This window comes from Colletotrichum paranaense, assembly GCF_030867605.1.
Source record: "Colletotrichum paranaense strain IMI 384185 chromosome Unknown Scaffold_14.1, whole genome shotgun sequence".
Taxonomy (NCBI): Eukaryota; Fungi; Ascomycota; class Sordariomycetes; order Glomerellales; family Glomerellaceae; genus Colletotrichum; species Colletotrichum paranaense.
In genome coordinates this window covers 23790-39680 of record NW_026848972.1, presented here as the reverse complement: position 1 = coordinate 39680, position 15891 = coordinate 23790, and the positions used below count along the sequence as shown (strand labels likewise).

Sequence of the window (15891 nt, the reverse complement as noted above, 5' to 3'; positions counted from 1 at the left end):
CACGTCCGACTGCCTGCGTGGCACCTGGATATTGACTCAGACGATACAAAACTATCGTCTACCTTTCATCTATAAGAACCTACAGTCCCTTCGGTTGTTAAATCGATACATTCGACTCACCACCCAGACCACCATCCACTCAACTCACCGTACTACACACCATACAACGGTCTTTCACTCAACTCCACCACCTGACACGTAGCGCCACCACACAAGATGACCAACACAAGCGATCTCGAGACCGTCGAGGTCATGCCCGAGATTCGTGCCCAGGAGCAGCCCATTGCCAGCAGCCGCAGGGTGACAGTGCGCCTGGGAGACGACGGCCCCAACTCGACACGATCAGACATCCGCATCTCCCACGGCAGCAAACAAGACGCCCTCTCTATCCAGCTCAACCGCACAATCCGCGTCCCCGACAACAGGGACACCAACAGCCTTCCCCCTGGTCTCGGAACCTTCCCTCTGTTCAAGGTCCACGACTATGCACACAATATGCCTCCGGACATGGCCAAGAAGGGCGGCATCTTCTTCCCAATGTACCAGCGCGAGGCCATGTGGGTCAACTTCTCGGCCCAGGCCCCTTTCGCTATCAAGATCTACGTTGGCGGTGTCAATGCGGTTTCCGGCCTGCCCATGACGGAGAACGAAAAGACGCTCGAGAAGCGCGTGCGGATGCTCAACAGCGGCAAGCAGATCCAGGACTACATGGTGGTACCTGACCAGAACTGGCTGGACGGCATCGTATCAGAGGACGGCAAGATCCGCCAATTCGTCGCGCAGCCCAAGGGATCGGGCTTCTCGGTCGAGGCCCAGGTCACCGGGGAGGAGAACATTGGAGGCATCCAGATTGAAGTGATTCCCATCAAGAAGAATCTCCCAACTGAGTTTGACGTCCGCTACGAGAACAAGGAGCACAAGGTCGTCACCCGGACTTTCAGCGTTGCGGAAAAGGGTCTCAATGGTGAGAGCACCTGGCTGGACGTCAAGAAGCTCATCCGCGACGAGTTTGACATTGCTGTCGATCAACAGCGTCTCAGCGACCACGGCAATCGCTCAGGCTTTGACAAGTACCGCATCGACTTTTCCGATAACACCAAGCTTGGAGACACCTACTTCCCACCAAATTTTTCGACCGTCAGCGTCGTGCATGATACGCCAATGCGAGGCCGGATGCGCATGATGGGGGGGCTCAAGTCCATGGCGGCTCCTGGCGGCGGTCCCGAGATGATGATGTGCGCAGCTTCCGTCTCCAGTCCCATGGCGGCACCACCTCCGGCAGTCGAGGAGATGGGACTTGCGGCTGGTGGTCTCATCACCCAAACGATCGAGGAAGATAAGTATCCAGCCGACGTCTGGGATGTCGAGGCCTCGGTGATGTTGAACCTTCAGATCCTGAGCATCGAGTCCTTCTGTACCGTGACTGGACAGCCGGCTCCCGACACCCCAGTCAACGCCCAGTCATACGCCAACCACGGCTATCCATTTTTTGAGATTTGGGAAGAGGAGAAGACGGGCATCAAGGGGGACTTTTCCGAGGTGAAGAGCGTGGCGCAGATCGAGGCCGAGCGAGCCGCAGCGGCCGGTGAGGAGTACAAGGAGGAAGAGAGCGTGCCGGTGAGGATTGTGCAGCTGGGCCCCTTCCGAAGCACATTCCGGCCTGTGGAGGTGCTAAACAAGGAGCTCGAAGGGCTACGCTTGGAGTAATGATTGTATGACATGTTAATGATGCACAAAAGGACGCATTGCACAGGATAGTGGGTTTTCGGCAGCAAGTAATGTTTCGCACCCTATATCAAGTCACAAGCTAGATTATGATCGTGAGTAGGACTGAAAATCATACTGCAATAGTTTCTGCACCACTACGTTACCCAGATGAAAGAGAGCTACTTTACTTGCATGCAGTCAAAATGCCGGGCAAAAGTGGGGCCGATCGGAGCTGCCCAAGCTTTCCGCCAGCGCGGAGCCCTCCGGCTGGAGTGACAGTATCTCACGGAGTCGTCCGTCTTATGAGTTCAACAGCAGAACGGTGACATTGATCCGTTCATTCCGGACAGTAGTTTTTTCCTCACAAAACTTCGGCAGTCCCACACACCATCTCCAAATTCAACCCGTCATTCAAGATTTTTGGAGTTGTATACCTGTTCCCCGCGTTCGAGTCGCATCTCCCGGGACCTCGGCGGACCCACATCTTGCCGAATAACACCACATCCAACGACAGACGTATAAGTCGCGGCCCCCCCTGGTAACCCCCCAAAATGCATCTCCCACTCTGTCAAGAAATAGTTTTGGTAGTACGATCGCAGAGAAAGAGACACACGCGCAGAGAGAAACAACAATGCCATTCCAATCCCGAGCCCAAGCCCTCGTCAACGCGCAAACCGGCGCCGACGCCCGCCTATCCCGGCACACCACCACCACCTCTTCTTCCACCTCCTCGCCCGCCGTCCCCAACATCGAAGCCCTCATAGCCCACGTAGAACAGCACGGCTACGTAATCATCCCTTCCGCCTTCTCCGCTGCGGAAGCAGACGAAGCCCACGCCGAGATCGTGCGCCTGACATCCTCGCCCGAGACAGCCGGGCCAGCGGGAGGGTTCTCCGCCCATGCCAATGACAAGGACAGCATCCCGATCACCAGCGCAAGCGGCACCACCACCACCACCACCACCACCACCACCACCACAGGCGGCAGAAACAGCTTCGAAGGCTTCAAAACCCACCGCATCTACGCCCTCCTCAACAAGTCCCCCGTCTTCCACAAGTTCCCCACCCACCCGGCCCTCCTCGCGCTCAACAACCACTTCCTCGACCCGGGCTTCCTCCTCAACGCTTTTCACAGCGTCTACATCCAGCCCGGCGAGGCCCCGCAGGCGCTTCACCACGACGACGGCTACGTCGGGGTGCCGAGGCCCCATCGGCCATTTGGGACGGTAATGCCTCTCCCTCTGTAACCAACATCACCGTCTCCTCATCCATGGCTAACACCCCCCCCCCCCCAACAGGGCGTTATGGTCGCCCTCGACGACTTCACCCCCACAAACGGCGCGACCGTCATCATCCCAGGCTCCCACACATGGGGCCCCGACACCGACACCGCCCACCTCCCCCAGCGCAAAGACGCCATCCCCGTCGTCATGGACAAGGGCAGCGCCGTCTTCTTCCTCGGCACCCTCTGGCACGGCGGCGGGGAAAATACCTCGCCCGACCCCCGGAGGGCGCTGACGATCCAGTACTGCCAGCCCTGGATGCGGCCCCTCGAGAACCAGATCCTCGCCGTCGAGTGGGACAAGCTGGCCGGAATGCCGAGGCGGCTGGTGGACTTGCTCGGGTACGAGCCTGGAGCCCCGTTTGTCGGGTACGCGGATGGGGTTCACCCGTGGAAGGTTGTCCAGAGGAGGCTGAGGGAGCAGGAGAAAAGTGTAGACAGGCAGGTCAAGTTGTAAATGGCTTCCGACCCTGTGTGGTCTCGTGCAGTATCACTGAGCAAATGAGTCGCGTATTGACTACATATTGTATTGACGTGACCATGACAGGTCGTCGTATCCATCCCTGCACCAACGTGAAACCACCACTAGAAAGTATCTACGAGAAGAGTATCAACAGTCGCACCATGCGAAGATTACAGTATATAGAGCATCTCGTCAGATGCCAGTGGTTGCCATCGTATATGACAATGTATGCCGCCGAGTCAGCGGATGCGCCATGCCCAAATTCCGGCTGCTGCCAATAATCACGAAACCGCCATCCGATGCCGTCCCTTGGGACCCGGCTCTTTTTTTCTTCTGCCCAAAATCCGGCCGTGAATAGAACTAAGACTAAATACTAAGTGTAATGTGAAGACCGACAAGGTCGGATGCCGGATGCGGCATTAGAAGGAGAAATAAATGCGAGAGAATGTCGAGGGTATCATGGCGCTTGCTGAAAATCAAATAACTCAAAACATGACTCGTTACGATCAGTGCAGTCTCTCGACCGCTTTACAACATGTTGCAAAGCAGAGCCAGAGTCACGGTCGTCGCCGCCAGAGCCCAGGAGGGCACCGACAGCCCTGCCGTGCTGACCGCGGCCAGAAGCGTGTCGTTGACGTATTCTGGTCCGCATATGGTATTGACCTGCGACGCGGCGTCCTCGTAGGTTGACGAGATGGCGAGTTTGCGGTTTGTGGTGAAGGTCTGGTAAATCTCCATGGTCTGTCGGAGACACGTGCCGCAGGTGGGGTTTGCACTGGCAGGCAAAGTCATGTTGAGTGGGAGGTAGTAAAAGTAGACGTTGGACGGCGTGGTGAGGTTGGTGACGGCGTTGGCGAAGCAGTACATGGACGTGTCGGGGTCGGTAAGGCAGGTAGCCTTGTACAGCATCTCATACGATTTCAAGCCGAGATAGGCCTGCATGACGATTGGGTTGCCGGCCTGGTAGTCGGAGCCGCAGTTGGCGTCCAACGTTAGGTTACCGGCCACACCGGTAAGGAACTCTGTGCAGTACTCGACGTCAGCGCCGCAGGTGGCGTCGAGTACCCTCACAATACTCAGAAGCTTCTTTTCAGCCTCAAAGAAGGATCTCGAGCCCTGGACGAGTCAGCTCTTGTACAACACCGACGGACAACAACAAACATACCTGGAGCAGCAATGACAACGGGTAGCACTTTTTAAAGTTCTGGTTGGTAAGGAGCGAGTTGATGAAGCGGGGACAGGACGCGCCGTCGTTGCTGGTAAAGTTAAAGGCGAGACTGGTGTCGAAAGGCGACGGCAGGGGCGAGGCAGAGTCCACAGTCGCAGCGGGCACCGTGACGGAAACGGTCAGCGTAGTCGAGGCGGCAGTAGCTGACGCCTTGTCGGCTGTGCTGGGCGTCAACGTGATGCCCTCGTCGTCTCGCTTCTTCAGTTCGTCGTGCCCGGGGGGAACCATGGTCCACCGACCCTTGATCATCGTAGGCGTGCGGTCGTCAATGACGAGGGCGTCCATGGGAGGAAGCACTGCGGGGGCAGTGATCTGAGCGGGAAGAACCTCCAGCACGGGTTCGGAGCCGGCCAACACCACCGAGGCAATGGTGAGGCATAGGAGAAGCCATAGTGACCGTGGCCGGGTCATGGATGACAACGGCATGATGATCATCATGGGAAAACTGCGACACGCAGGTTGGCAAGACCAAACATAATCTGGTCCCTCTTGCAGTGGTTCTGGCGAGTCGAGAAGAGCAGTCCTCGACGACGGAGTTTTGATGGGGTAGGAAAAGGCAATTATTGCTGGTGTTTGCCGAGAGAACCCCACGTTGGATCGGCGCCGAATGTCTCTAGCCGGTGATCGACCAGATCACGCACGCGATGGTGGATATATTTTATAGCACCAAGGAAAAACAAGATCACCACTCCACTGGCTGCACGGGTGGAACACTTTTGCGGTCGGATTTGTGGTGCTGCAGATTCGACTACCAATGAAGGCGACGGTGAGGATGGGCGGTTAAACGAATGGAATCGGTCCTAATGGCCGAAAAGTTGACGAGTCGACGATGCTACAGTCGACGACAAGACTTTGAGAGATTGTTCGCGTCCACAATTGGGGTAATTCGGGGCGGTTGAGGTCGAGTCGAACGAGGTCCAGTTGCTTCCAAGCTTGCAGTTTCTGTCGGTCGCCAGTAGGTGGGCTGTAGCACTCGATAGGGGGGTTTAGAAGTTGCCCGCCGTGGTCGAGTCGTCGAGACGATCAGCTCTGTCGGATCTGATCTGGCGAAGGGGCAAGACGAGGCAAGGTGAGGCTCTTGGAAGGCGGCGACGATCCCTGGTTCTGGCTGGGGGGAGGACGAGGTTAAGAAGGAGCAACGAGTGGACGAGCGCGGGCGAAGATGGGACGGGATGGATGGTCGATTTGGGGGGGAAGCTGGCAGCAATATTGGCTTGGCTTGGCTCGCTCGCGTGGTGGGAGGCGCGCACACTTGGTCGGCCGGACAGGGTAGCAGGGGTCCAGGGGAAGTTGGATGGCGACGGTGCAAGTGAAGTGGGCTTGAACTTGCGGCTTTGGGGGCCCAAAACGTAGTCGCGTAAAAATCCTGGGTACCTATCTTGGGTAGTGTAGGTAGCGTAGGTAGGAAGTACTTTGGTTTTGTATGGCAGCAAAACAAAAGACGACCTACTGCATTATTCACGGGCAGCTCCTGTTCGGGTCCAGGTGGATTGTGAACGGGCTTCTTCAGTGGAGCGTGTGCGATGCATGGACGGCAGCTGGGGGGTCCAGGTCGGGCTGGGTCGTATTCTCGCAGCAGCGACAGGATGGAGTCATGGGCGACGGTTGAGCCTGGAGGAGGAGGTGCATGTTAGCTCCGCCGAGGGAGACGGAGACCTGGTTCTGCCCTGAGAATTTGGTGAGTGGGCACTTGGACTGGTTCGTGGACGGCGGCGTGGCCCCATGGGCCATGGGTCCACAGTCCAGCAGAACTTCAAAGAAGGAACCGGCCACCCTTGGCAGGGACAGGGGAAGGAGGCAGGGGTAACTCCGGCCGGGAAGGGGAAGGTCCAAGGAGGAGATTTGGCGTCAAGCCACTCAGCCAGCGAGAGCCAATATTTGCGCCTGCCGCCCTCCTGGCCAGTCCAATGGAACCGTCACCTGGGTCACCACCACCAGAAGGCGCGCACTTGCACCTGTGCCTGCCTGCACTTTCGATCCTCTGCACCTGCCTTTGCACCTGCCTTTGCACTTTATCCGTCCCGCAACCACAACAGCAACTGCCAACCACAACAGACCTGCATCTGCGCCTGCACCCCGCTTGTCTGTTGAGGTCGGGTGCTCACGAGAGCACGGGTCGCTAGGGTTGCACGCAGTACGTACCTCGTCAATTCACGGAAGCTTGAGTCCTGGGCCACTGGACTGACAGGTTTCGCTTCCTTGGGCTTTGCGGGTTGACATCGCAACGTCGGCTTTGGGATCCGCTAAGAAAAGCAACTCTTCAATTTCCATGTGCCGGGCGGGAGTCCGGGATACCTCGAAAGTACCCGTAGTGTATGGATCAAGAGTGGACTGAGTACGGAGCATTGGAGTGAGCTTGAATAAACACAAGTCTGATAGTTCATCGCATATAGGCAGGTAGGGAGATAGCATGAACAAAGGGAAAACAACCTTATCATCTCGCAATCTCAAGCGTCGACCAACCGGACTGCCCCGGGAGGGTGTCTTGTGTCGCATCGGCCCAGGCATAGACCGTACTTTGTCGTGAACTATCCGTACGTTTCTCTGGTAGCGTTGCAGCGATTATGTACGGGATGCCTCAATGGATAAGACGGAACGAGGTCGTTTTGATGTGAACGAGGTTTCCTCCCACACTGCGTATTTACACACACCGTGGTGACCACTGACAGTAAGGGTAAGCGTTTGAATGGGCGGCTGACTGAACATGCCAGCGAGTGGTCTAGAACGGCGGGCATGGCAGGGTAGCAACGAGGGATGAGCAGCTACGGCCATCGATTGGCACCGGCTTGGAACGGGCAGCACGTCAGACTGGATTATTGTCTCTGATGCGAGGCCGGATCTGTGGTTCACTAAGTGTGTGTGTGTCCGCACTTTGAGCCAAGGCAGACGGGAGATGACCACCTCAGTGTCCCTATTGGGAATCCCCTCCCCTGCAAGTGTTGACTTGCTATGTGCGTCTCTTGGGGGTCTGACTTTTGAGGTCCCTCGTCTGGGCTTGGTGCGTGTGCGGCGTGCGGTGTGCAGCGTGCGCATTGCGTTCCAATGTCCGGCTCGCGGTGCTGCGCCTGGAGTTGTGGGGGCCATACGTTCGTCTGTCTTCAGGTGAGAGCCCACATGGTTGATCTTCTCTCTCACCTGGCACAAACTCTTTCGACAAGCATTTGCGTTTCTATTTCCAGTCTGTCGTCACTCGCCAACAGCATGCGGACTCGCAGAGTCGCAGACGCTCTTGTACCGACAACACTCCAGAGAGGACCCCAGAAAGAGAGCAACATACCCCTCGCGGCGGGACGGGCGAATGACGGAATGCAAACGAGGGCCCACCGCCTGGCATTATCCAGATGAACATGCATGCACATCCATCTCGTGTGCATCGCCAAGGAGAGGGATTTTGTGAAATGTTGGCAGGTGCAATTAATTGACCTGTCCTGTACGGGCAGATGCAAAGGGCCAATCATGTACGATGTCGGTTCTGGAAAAGGGGCCAAGGTGGACTCTGCAGATTGGTTCCCAGTGCTTTGCCCACCCCCACAAAACGAAAAACACCAGAAAAGTTGCTGCAATGGCAAGAACCAGACGAACACATTGGCCCATTCTTCCTTCCTCGTGCAATTCACCTCATCCAGGTGGCAGTCGCTCTTGCCCTGACCATAGATTGCCCACCACGGCAAACGGCGGGACAAGACGCTGTCTGTGACCAGTCATCCTTCCGGCTGTCAGAATGTGCTCGTCCGTCCTTCCCGGTAAAAATAGCGACTCGTGGCCGGGCCATCCTTGGTGCCAGGCCGGAATGCCGTCTGTTCGCCATTCTGCTGTCTTCTTTCCGTCTTCACTTTGCATCCATGCTTCGGCTTCCCCTATCCAACTTCCGTGCGCCCTTTTCCCATTGATCCCATTAAACATTTTGACACCATTTCCCGATTCGATCAGCCTCTGTTGCCTGAGTCGTCGTCACCCGCTGCCCTACGTGGCCCGAAGAAGGAATTTCGACTGCGTCTAGACTGAATCCGTCTCAATAATCGACCGATAGAGGCCGTCGCTTCCATGCACCCGACCGCACCTCTCATCACCAGGGTCGCCCGGGAAAAGAGCATACAAGTAGTCCACAACACCACAAACAGTTCGTCTCAAGGGAGGGTTCCTGCCACGTCTGCTACCCAGTACGCCTCTGCCATCAAACGCGTTGGACATCCACGGCGAGAGCCTGGACCTGAGCGGATCTACGAGGCACCACCAACCTCAGCCGGGAAGCTGGGACTCACGGCGGCTGCCATCCACCATCGCTCATTTCCAGCCGCGCATTCCACGAGGGGGTCCCCTGTCCACAGCCGCCGCCTCCCCAATCTTGCCAGGCCACCACATCGAGATTTGAGGTTTGCAACCAAGAACCCTACCATATCCGCGTCAGTCTCTGCGGAGGCGCCACTACAACCTGCAGCATAAACTTCATTCAAAGTCAAATGCATGGAGAGGAGAAGGCCATCCGTGCAGTGCCCCGGATCCAGCGGCCCGGCGGCAACCTCAAAAATTTTCCTCGCTCGTACACGGTGAAACTGCGCTCCTCGGTTCCTTGCAGAAGGGATGCTCCCTCCAGACATTGACAGGTCTCGGCCGCGGCTCACTTGGCTGCTACTGTGCGTGCGCGAGAGTTCGATATTTGGCCCAAAGTGGTCTCATTCAACTGGGTCTCATTTCCTCCGTGCCGGTACGCCGCTTAGCCCGGAGCGCTCCATGTCTCCCGCTTCCGCATGCCCAACTGCCACGCGGTGTTGACGACCGTCCTGTGTTATCCTATCGTCCACCACGTTCACAACGCCCTCCCAGCTCGGTGGGCTAGCGCCCCGCCGGTGCGAGGTCTATTGCTTTGGCTTTCGCCGCGCTCTCTGCTAGTCGACGGGTACCTGCGCCTCCCTACATAACGCCCACATACCGCCGCATGGGAAATGGTCAAGCTCCAGGCGGCGCGGTGGCGGCTCGTACAACGGCGCCACAGATCGAATACAAGCGAGAAGAAAATTGTGCAACGGGCGGGCGCTTTCGGCCTGGCTGGCCATTGAGTGATATCATGACCCCCTTTGCGTTAGCATCTCCATGCCAACATTATGGACGCAGCGGAGAGTAATTAACCAAGCCAGGCGTGAGCGTGAACATGTGACTCGATACATCAATGAAGCCCTGGTGTGCAAAATCGTCCATCAAATAATACCAGAGACAACGAGTTGAGCAGTCGGAGGTTGCTCAGCGACAACCTCTCTGCGATACGAAGCCTGATAGCGTGTCGCACAAACTAGACCGCACTTGGTTGCAATGGGACCATGGTATCACAGAGGACAAGACACCGAGACAATGAGCAAAGTAGCCTGGATCCTCCACCACCTGCTCAGAGCCTCAGACCACGCTCTCCTCCCACGGGTCGCACAGCATGTAGTCTTCACTCCAGTGACTCTGAGACAAGTCTCAGTATTCCGCCATGCTCGTAAAAAAAGACTCCGCTTCCACTTCTTGCACTTGGTGTTGGCAAGCATCCCAGCAGGGCAGCTTTATGGTCGGTACGAAGCTCGATAAATTGTACCTTGTGGTGCGTGGATTTGGAGATGGAAGCAGTCGTGTTGGCAACGCCAGTGAAATGCTCGTTTCTTTCTAGACGCTGCCTTCTAGCAAATGGGTTTGCTCTCGTGCGCGATGCCCCCAAGACTTGGGCTGCCGTAGTTAGGAAAATTACAATCATAGCTAGGAGCTGTTTGACATACTAAAAGCTCTATCAATGATCTTCATCTCTCTATTTCTCTATCTCTATTCTATCTCCATCCCTCTTTGCGTCTCTATCTCTACCCCTGTCTTCGTCCCTGCCTCCGTCTCTTTTCCTCCTGATGTAACCTACACACGCTTGAAATGCACCTCTTATTCCTGAGTGAATGAGACGAGAATGAGGATGAGTGTTGAGGAAAGATGCCTATTGGGGTGTGTTATTTTGATCTATTTAATGCAAAACATATCATCTTTGAGTCCTCGGTCTATTGCGTTTCTGACAAAATGATAGCCATCACAACCCAACGTTGAAACGGCCGGTTTCCTGGAGATCCTTCAAAGCCTCAATATTGGCGCCAAGGAAGGCAGCCCGCATCTTCTCACTATCGCCTTCCTCCAATATGCCCACTTCCATCACGTCACCAACTCCGTGTTCCCAGAGCTCTCTGATAGGAAGGTCGAGTGGCATATTTGGGAATCGCAAGAAAAATGAGATCCCAAACTCCGAGAGGACGATATCTCTGACTCGGTGTGTAAGGCAATAACAAATCCCCTGCTTCGAGAGATTGCTCGATCCCACATCGAGCTTGATCGCCTCCGGCGTATTCACCTGCGAACCCCGCGCTCTCATGCGGTTATGGACGGCGACCGGGAGGGGGAGAGGTGCAGCTGCGGCCTTGATGTTCTTGACGCGGGAGGCCAGAATACCCGTTCGCTTCATCTCAACGCAAGTGAGGCATACAGATTTCGCCTTGAGACTCGCTTGTTCGAGATTGATCTTTCGGGCGTCTGCGGGATCCAGGACAACCATCATGTCCGGGCGAACCTCGACGTGCGACTCGGCAACAGGGCTTACTCGGACACTGTGTAGCGATGAGATCCGTTTTCTCTTGGTCGGTCTGGTGCTGCGGTTACTCGTCGTCGCCTTGTTGGCGTCGCTCTTGGCCTTGCCGCTGGCGGCGGCGACGGCGGGATCAGGCTGGGGTTTGGGGATGGACGGAAGGCGTAATTCGTGCTCCCACGTGCATTTGACGTCGTGGGTGTCCGATTCTATGATATGGGCGAGGCACTCCAAAGTCGGGTGGGCAATATGGGTATGAAAAAGCACCACGTTGTCTTGCTCGGCGTTCCTCTGTAAGGCGCTGCCACCCTCGGCAACCAGGTGCTGGTTGATACCCGATCCCAGGACCTTGTCCTTGTAGTCCTCTGCAAGCTGAGTGTATTTGGACATGTCCACTAACTTGATGTTCTGCGGTATGGTCCGAGTTGTTGCCGTGTAGCTGATTGATGTTGGAGTAGTCTTTCGGGCTCCAACGGAATAGCGGGGGAGACGGTGCTCATGCGAGAAAACGGCATCTGTCGTTCTGAGCGGTGCGAATGACATCGTGAACAAGGGTTTAAGTGAATGTTTGGTACTAGTCGTAGTAGGGTTGGGATGCCGAATTACAAAGTCAAATAAAATGACGATAAAAGACTGGCAAGAAGTTGAACTTGGCAAGATGAAGTTGAGAAGATGAACTTGGCAAGATGAAGTTGGCGAGAAGGTGAACTTCGCAAGAAGGCCTGCGGGTTCGGTAGAGTTAAGATGAAAAAGCCGTAAGTACTGGCAACGAGGAGATTCTGACGCCGGGCAGCCTCCTTCCTATCTTGAGAACGTCTGTGGACTCAAATCCCTACTGTTTGGCCATGCCATGAATTCCGTGTTCGTAGCCTGAGGGTTTACAAGACAGATACTCAAAGTAAGTCGCAACACTCCCCTCAAACGCAGTCAGACTGGAAGAAAAAGGAAAACAAGTGAACGTCACCATCAGAGACCCAATTGTGAGAATAGCAAACAGAATGAAGAACAGCAAATAGAAGCGAATAATCTCACCAAATCCACCAAAACCGGTGAGACTTGTCAGCTGGCATCCCTATCTGCGCATACCCTTTACAGACATGAAAGCCAAGGATAATTTCAAATCCAGCCTTGGGATGGGCTCAGGCACTTGATTCATCACGATTCGCTGGGCGGCAGACAAAGAAACGGTGAGCCGCGCAGGACGAGGCATGCCGGGACACGTCTCGTCTATTCCACAGGTCGCAGATCTTTGCCATCCACCACGGACACGTGTGTTAGTCTTGTCTATCACCACGGTAGACATCGGCGTTTTCTGACCCGGCGATTTATGAAGCCTAGGGTGACCGAGTTGATGCGGGCCTGGTATCCATGATCCTGTCTCTTACCACGTGTCTCTGCTAGGCAAGGCCATCCTATCCGTTGGTACAAACGAGAGGCACGAGTAGTCTAATAACACACGACAAAAGATAGGCAGCAGACGGGTTGCAGCGGAAGAGTGCCGAAGAGAGTGTTTTCCATGTCCTTTGCCGCTTGGTGAAGATATCACGTAGATGGCATGGCAATATGCTTGCCACGCTTTCTCATACTCAAAGATCTCCCCAAATCATTCTTTGCTCGGCAACTCAACTACTCAATTGGGGCACAGTCTTCGTCACTGTTTTCATTTTCAATTTACGTTGCGCTATTCTAAGCCGGTCTCGGCTTCATTTCCGTCATGATTTGTGTCGTTGGATTCAATATTCACACTTACACGGGTTATTCCGTGTAGAGTACGCATGGGTTCATGAAATATATGGGGAGCATGCTATACTTTACACATTTGTTCCGGAAAGGTTCCTTCGGCATCCAACTCGACATGTTGAAACACAATAGCTGGCAATTGGTCCAGTGGGCCATCGTCACCCACAGGATCAACGGTAAGCCAAGGCAGCACTCTTACATGGCTGCCGGTAGCAATTCCGTAAGAGCCACTGCAACGCAATACTATATGGGTCTCCAGAGCAATCACGGCATCTCAACGTATCGCGTCGCGTGCGCAGGGTGCTTCCAGTATTGAAGGCTGCGAGCCGTGGTACCGCCATCACCGGTGCCACGGCTGTCACTTGCCTGGCCGCATCCTGACGAGATGAGACTTGCGCACATATAGACAAAACACCACTACGGTCTGTCTGAGCTTGTCTGCCTTATGACGTGGTAACAAATGACATTGTCGGCCGTGCTTTGACAAACAGACCAAGGTACCTTAATGGGTTTGAGATGACAAAGTGGGGTAACGACCAAGAGATATGGTAACTGAATTGATCTCCTCTTCCTCTGTGTGACTTTCATGGCTGGCTGCACCTTGGCGGACGGTAAGGTAACGTGCGAAAACTTTATAAAGTTGTAGTATATACGTGGGAATACAGCGCCACCCAGAGTCCGGCATGTCCACACAACCGGTATTTTTGGAGAGCAAAAGCAAGCCACCAAGGAGATATCTCCGTTTGCTTCACCCAAATCCTTAATTGGGGTCACCCACACCCAGTCATCCTGCCATTCCATCTCAACTCCCTCTCTACAACTCCTCTTCTGACCACGCCTCTGCTACCTATCTTGAGTTCACTCCATCTCAGCCTCTATCCGTTCCTCATCCTTACTGTCGTTACTGCCCATCATGGTCATGTCCGCCTTTGACAGATTCATGGACTCGCAGTTCGCCAAATATGATCCAGGAAAAACGCTGACGCTCTATCCCCACAAGGTAGTCGAACCATATGGCCTGGAACATTACGACAACCCACCGAAACTGGCTGTTCCAGAGGGCCATCTCCGTGACTTCGATCCCAAGGCTCACAGCCCCAAGACACGCGGCTCTGTTGAAGTCATCAAGCTTCTATCAGGTGGCATCGGCGGCGGCGCTCAGGTCCTGCTGTGCAAAGTTTCGAAACAACCCGCTGAATACAGACCGTCCCACGCTCCGTTCCCGGAGCCGCAAAGATACGTCGTCGCCAAAATCTTCGATCCCATGTTCTTCCCGGGCAACAATGGAGTCCTCTCTGCGCTGGTTGGGAACGATGTTCTCGCCGAGCAGCTCCTGAGCCGCGAGTCCGGAGCGTACGAGTACCTCTACGACAGGGGAAAGCCCAAAGCCCCTCCATCCGATTCCAAGGGAAAGGGCAAGAAGCAGGAAACCAGGAACACAATTACCGGTCACCCCAATCTCATCCCCCAGTACTACGGAACCTGGGCCATCAGGTTTGGGATGGGCAAGGGCAAGTACAGGGAGGCCGGCCTGGTTCTGATGGAGTACATTGAGGGCCACGCCATTGAAGAGCTTTGCTATAGGGAGGAAGACGACGGCTATCTTCTCCCGGTCACCGAAGAGGTCATCTTCCACGACTTCGCCGGCTTGGCAGGCACGATCCAGCCCAGGAAGGTAAAGTTGACCGAGCCTTTCCGACTGAAGGCCTTTCGCGAGATACTCCATCATCTCGTGGTCCACATGCACATCGGCGTGGAACACGCCGACTTCATCCCGGCAAACGTCATCATCACCCTTCGCAACCACGGGGGAGTCACCGGTGTACGCGAGCTAGATGAACCGCGGCCCGTCTTGCTCGATCTTACCCTGACAAAGGTATGGCGCAAGACAAAGTATGCGCAAGGCCCCGGCATGGGGCGGCACTGTCTCGAGTGGCTTCCCAACCCCCCTCACCCAATGGAACGAGCGTCTCCCCAGGGTATGGAGCTGTACATTGGCTGGTTCGACGCCGAGTGGTCGAAAGAGCGGTTCGAGGAATGGTTGGTGCAAGAGTTTGGCCCTCTGGAGGAAGGCTCGGAGGAAGGCTCAACTGGAAAGTACTCTACGTTTGCCACGCTGGATAAGTTAGAGGCCGATTATTTCAAGAAGAAAGATGAGGAGGCGAAGGAGAAGATGAGAGCTGAGCAGGACGAGGCAGTCAGAGTCATGGCTTCTGCGAGTCACAAGGCCAGCGACGAGCGCGTGCAACACTCGCAAAGCCGAGCAAACCCTCCCTCCACAAGCCGTCGACAGCAATACCGATCCGACGAGTCCACCTCGACGGAGAGTGGCGAAGAAGGCATCCCACGCAGCTTGTACCGGAAGCTCCAGGAAGCGAAACTCGTAGCCAGCGAGAGCAGTTTTGGCGGCTCGCCCTCCCCTCGGTCGACGCCCCGCTCGGCGCAGAAGCCGGTGGAGAACGAGGAGGAGATGGATACCATTGAGGAGGAATAGGAAAGTTACTCAAGTACCTTGGGCTGGGAATAGAGGACTTGGATTGTGTTGGATAAGATTAGATTGGGTGGCCATGTTCATGTTGTCTCCAGATTGACCAGATTATTGAGACGTGGGTTTCGTTGCCTTGCGATTTTGAGAGGTAGACCAAAAAAATAAAAGGTTCTATCACCAGTGCATCCTCTTTCCTACTGCTGTTCAAGAAAGTGCATTCACCAAACGCGTGGCCACCACGTCTACATTCCCACCAACGCCACACACCACCTCGGCCATGTTAGAGCGTGCTATCAATTGACTCGACGTCTTGGCATCATCACATATAATAGGATACAATCCAGACAAGGCCAGAGGCATGTGACCTAGTCATAGTCCGGTCCAATCCAGCAAGG

At 55.2% G+C, this 15891-nt stretch overlaps 9 protein-coding genes across 9 annotated transcripts; 4 read left to right on the top strand and 5 right to left on the bottom strand.

The window, feature by feature from the left end:
- Nucleotides 1–216: 216 nt before the first annotated feature.
- CPAR01_13876 (uncharacterized protein) lies at nucleotides 217–1707 on the top strand (the record flags this gene model as incomplete). Its single annotated transcript, XM_060498128.1, has 1 exon — nucleotides 217–1707. One exon carries the CDS (start codon nucleotides 217–219, stop codon nucleotides 1705–1707), a length of 1491 nt encoding a protein of 496 aa, XP_060342862.1.
- A 631-nt stretch (nucleotides 1708–2338) lies between these two features.
- Nucleotides 2339–3445, top strand: CPAR01_13875 (uncharacterized protein; the record flags this gene model as incomplete). The annotated part of the gene is made up of 2 exons (XM_060498127.1): nucleotides 2339–2932; nucleotides 3005–3445. The coding sequence occupies 2 exons, from the start codon at nucleotides 2339–2341 to the stop codon at nucleotides 3443–3445; spliced, it is 1035 nt and encodes a 344-aa protein (XP_060342861.1).
- A 534-nt stretch (nucleotides 3446–3979) lies between these two features.
- On the bottom strand, nucleotides 3980–5243 carry CPAR01_13874 (uncharacterized protein; the record flags this gene model as incomplete). Its single annotated transcript, XM_060498126.1, has 2 exons — nucleotides 3980–4567; nucleotides 4617–5243. Coding segments are annotated over 2 exons (1215 nt in total), but the record flags the coding sequence as incomplete, so codon positions are not given.
- Nucleotides 5244–5665: 422 nt separating this feature from the next.
- On the bottom strand, nucleotides 5666–6134 carry CPAR01_13873 (uncharacterized protein; the record flags this gene model as incomplete). The annotated part of the gene is made up of 2 exons (XM_060498125.1): nucleotides 5666–6053; nucleotides 6130–6134. The coding sequence occupies 2 exons, from the start codon at nucleotides 6132–6134 to the stop codon at nucleotides 5666–5668; spliced, it is 393 nt and encodes a 130-aa protein (XP_060342859.1).
- Nucleotides 6135–6185: 51 nt separating this feature from the next.
- Nucleotides 6186–6308, bottom strand: CPAR01_13872 (uncharacterized protein; the record flags this gene model as incomplete). Its single annotated transcript, XM_060498124.1, has 1 exon — nucleotides 6186–6308. The coding sequence occupies one exon, from the start codon at nucleotides 6306–6308 to the stop codon at nucleotides 6186–6188; it is 123 nt and encodes a 40-aa protein (XP_060342858.1).
- Nucleotides 6309–8723: 2415 nt separating this feature from the next.
- Nucleotides 8724–9122, top strand: CPAR01_13871 (uncharacterized protein; the record flags this gene model as incomplete). The annotated part of the gene is made up of 1 exon (XM_060498123.1): nucleotides 8724–9122. The coding sequence occupies one exon, from the start codon at nucleotides 8724–8726 to the stop codon at nucleotides 9120–9122; it is 399 nt and encodes a 132-aa protein (XP_060342857.1).
- Nucleotides 9123–10110: 988 nt separating this feature from the next.
- Nucleotides 10111–10407, bottom strand: CPAR01_13870 (uncharacterized protein; the record flags this gene model as incomplete). Its single annotated transcript, XM_060498122.1, has 1 exon — nucleotides 10111–10407. The coding sequence occupies one exon, from the start codon at nucleotides 10405–10407 to the stop codon at nucleotides 10111–10113; it is 297 nt and encodes a 98-aa protein (XP_060342856.1).
- A 315-nt stretch (nucleotides 10408–10722) lies between these two features.
- CPAR01_13869 (uncharacterized protein) lies at nucleotides 10723–11811 on the bottom strand (the record flags this gene model as incomplete). The annotated part of the gene is made up of 1 exon (XM_060498121.1): nucleotides 10723–11811. One exon carries the CDS (start codon nucleotides 11809–11811, stop codon nucleotides 10723–10725), a length of 1089 nt encoding a protein of 362 aa, XP_060342855.1.
- A 2110-nt stretch (nucleotides 11812–13921) lies between these two features.
- On the top strand, nucleotides 13922–15502 carry CPAR01_13868 (uncharacterized protein; the record flags this gene model as incomplete). Its single annotated transcript, XM_060498120.1, has 1 exon — nucleotides 13922–15502. The coding sequence occupies one exon, from the start codon at nucleotides 13922–13924 to the stop codon at nucleotides 15500–15502; it is 1581 nt and encodes a 526-aa protein (XP_060342854.1).
- Nucleotides 15503–15891: the final 389 nt, after the last annotated feature.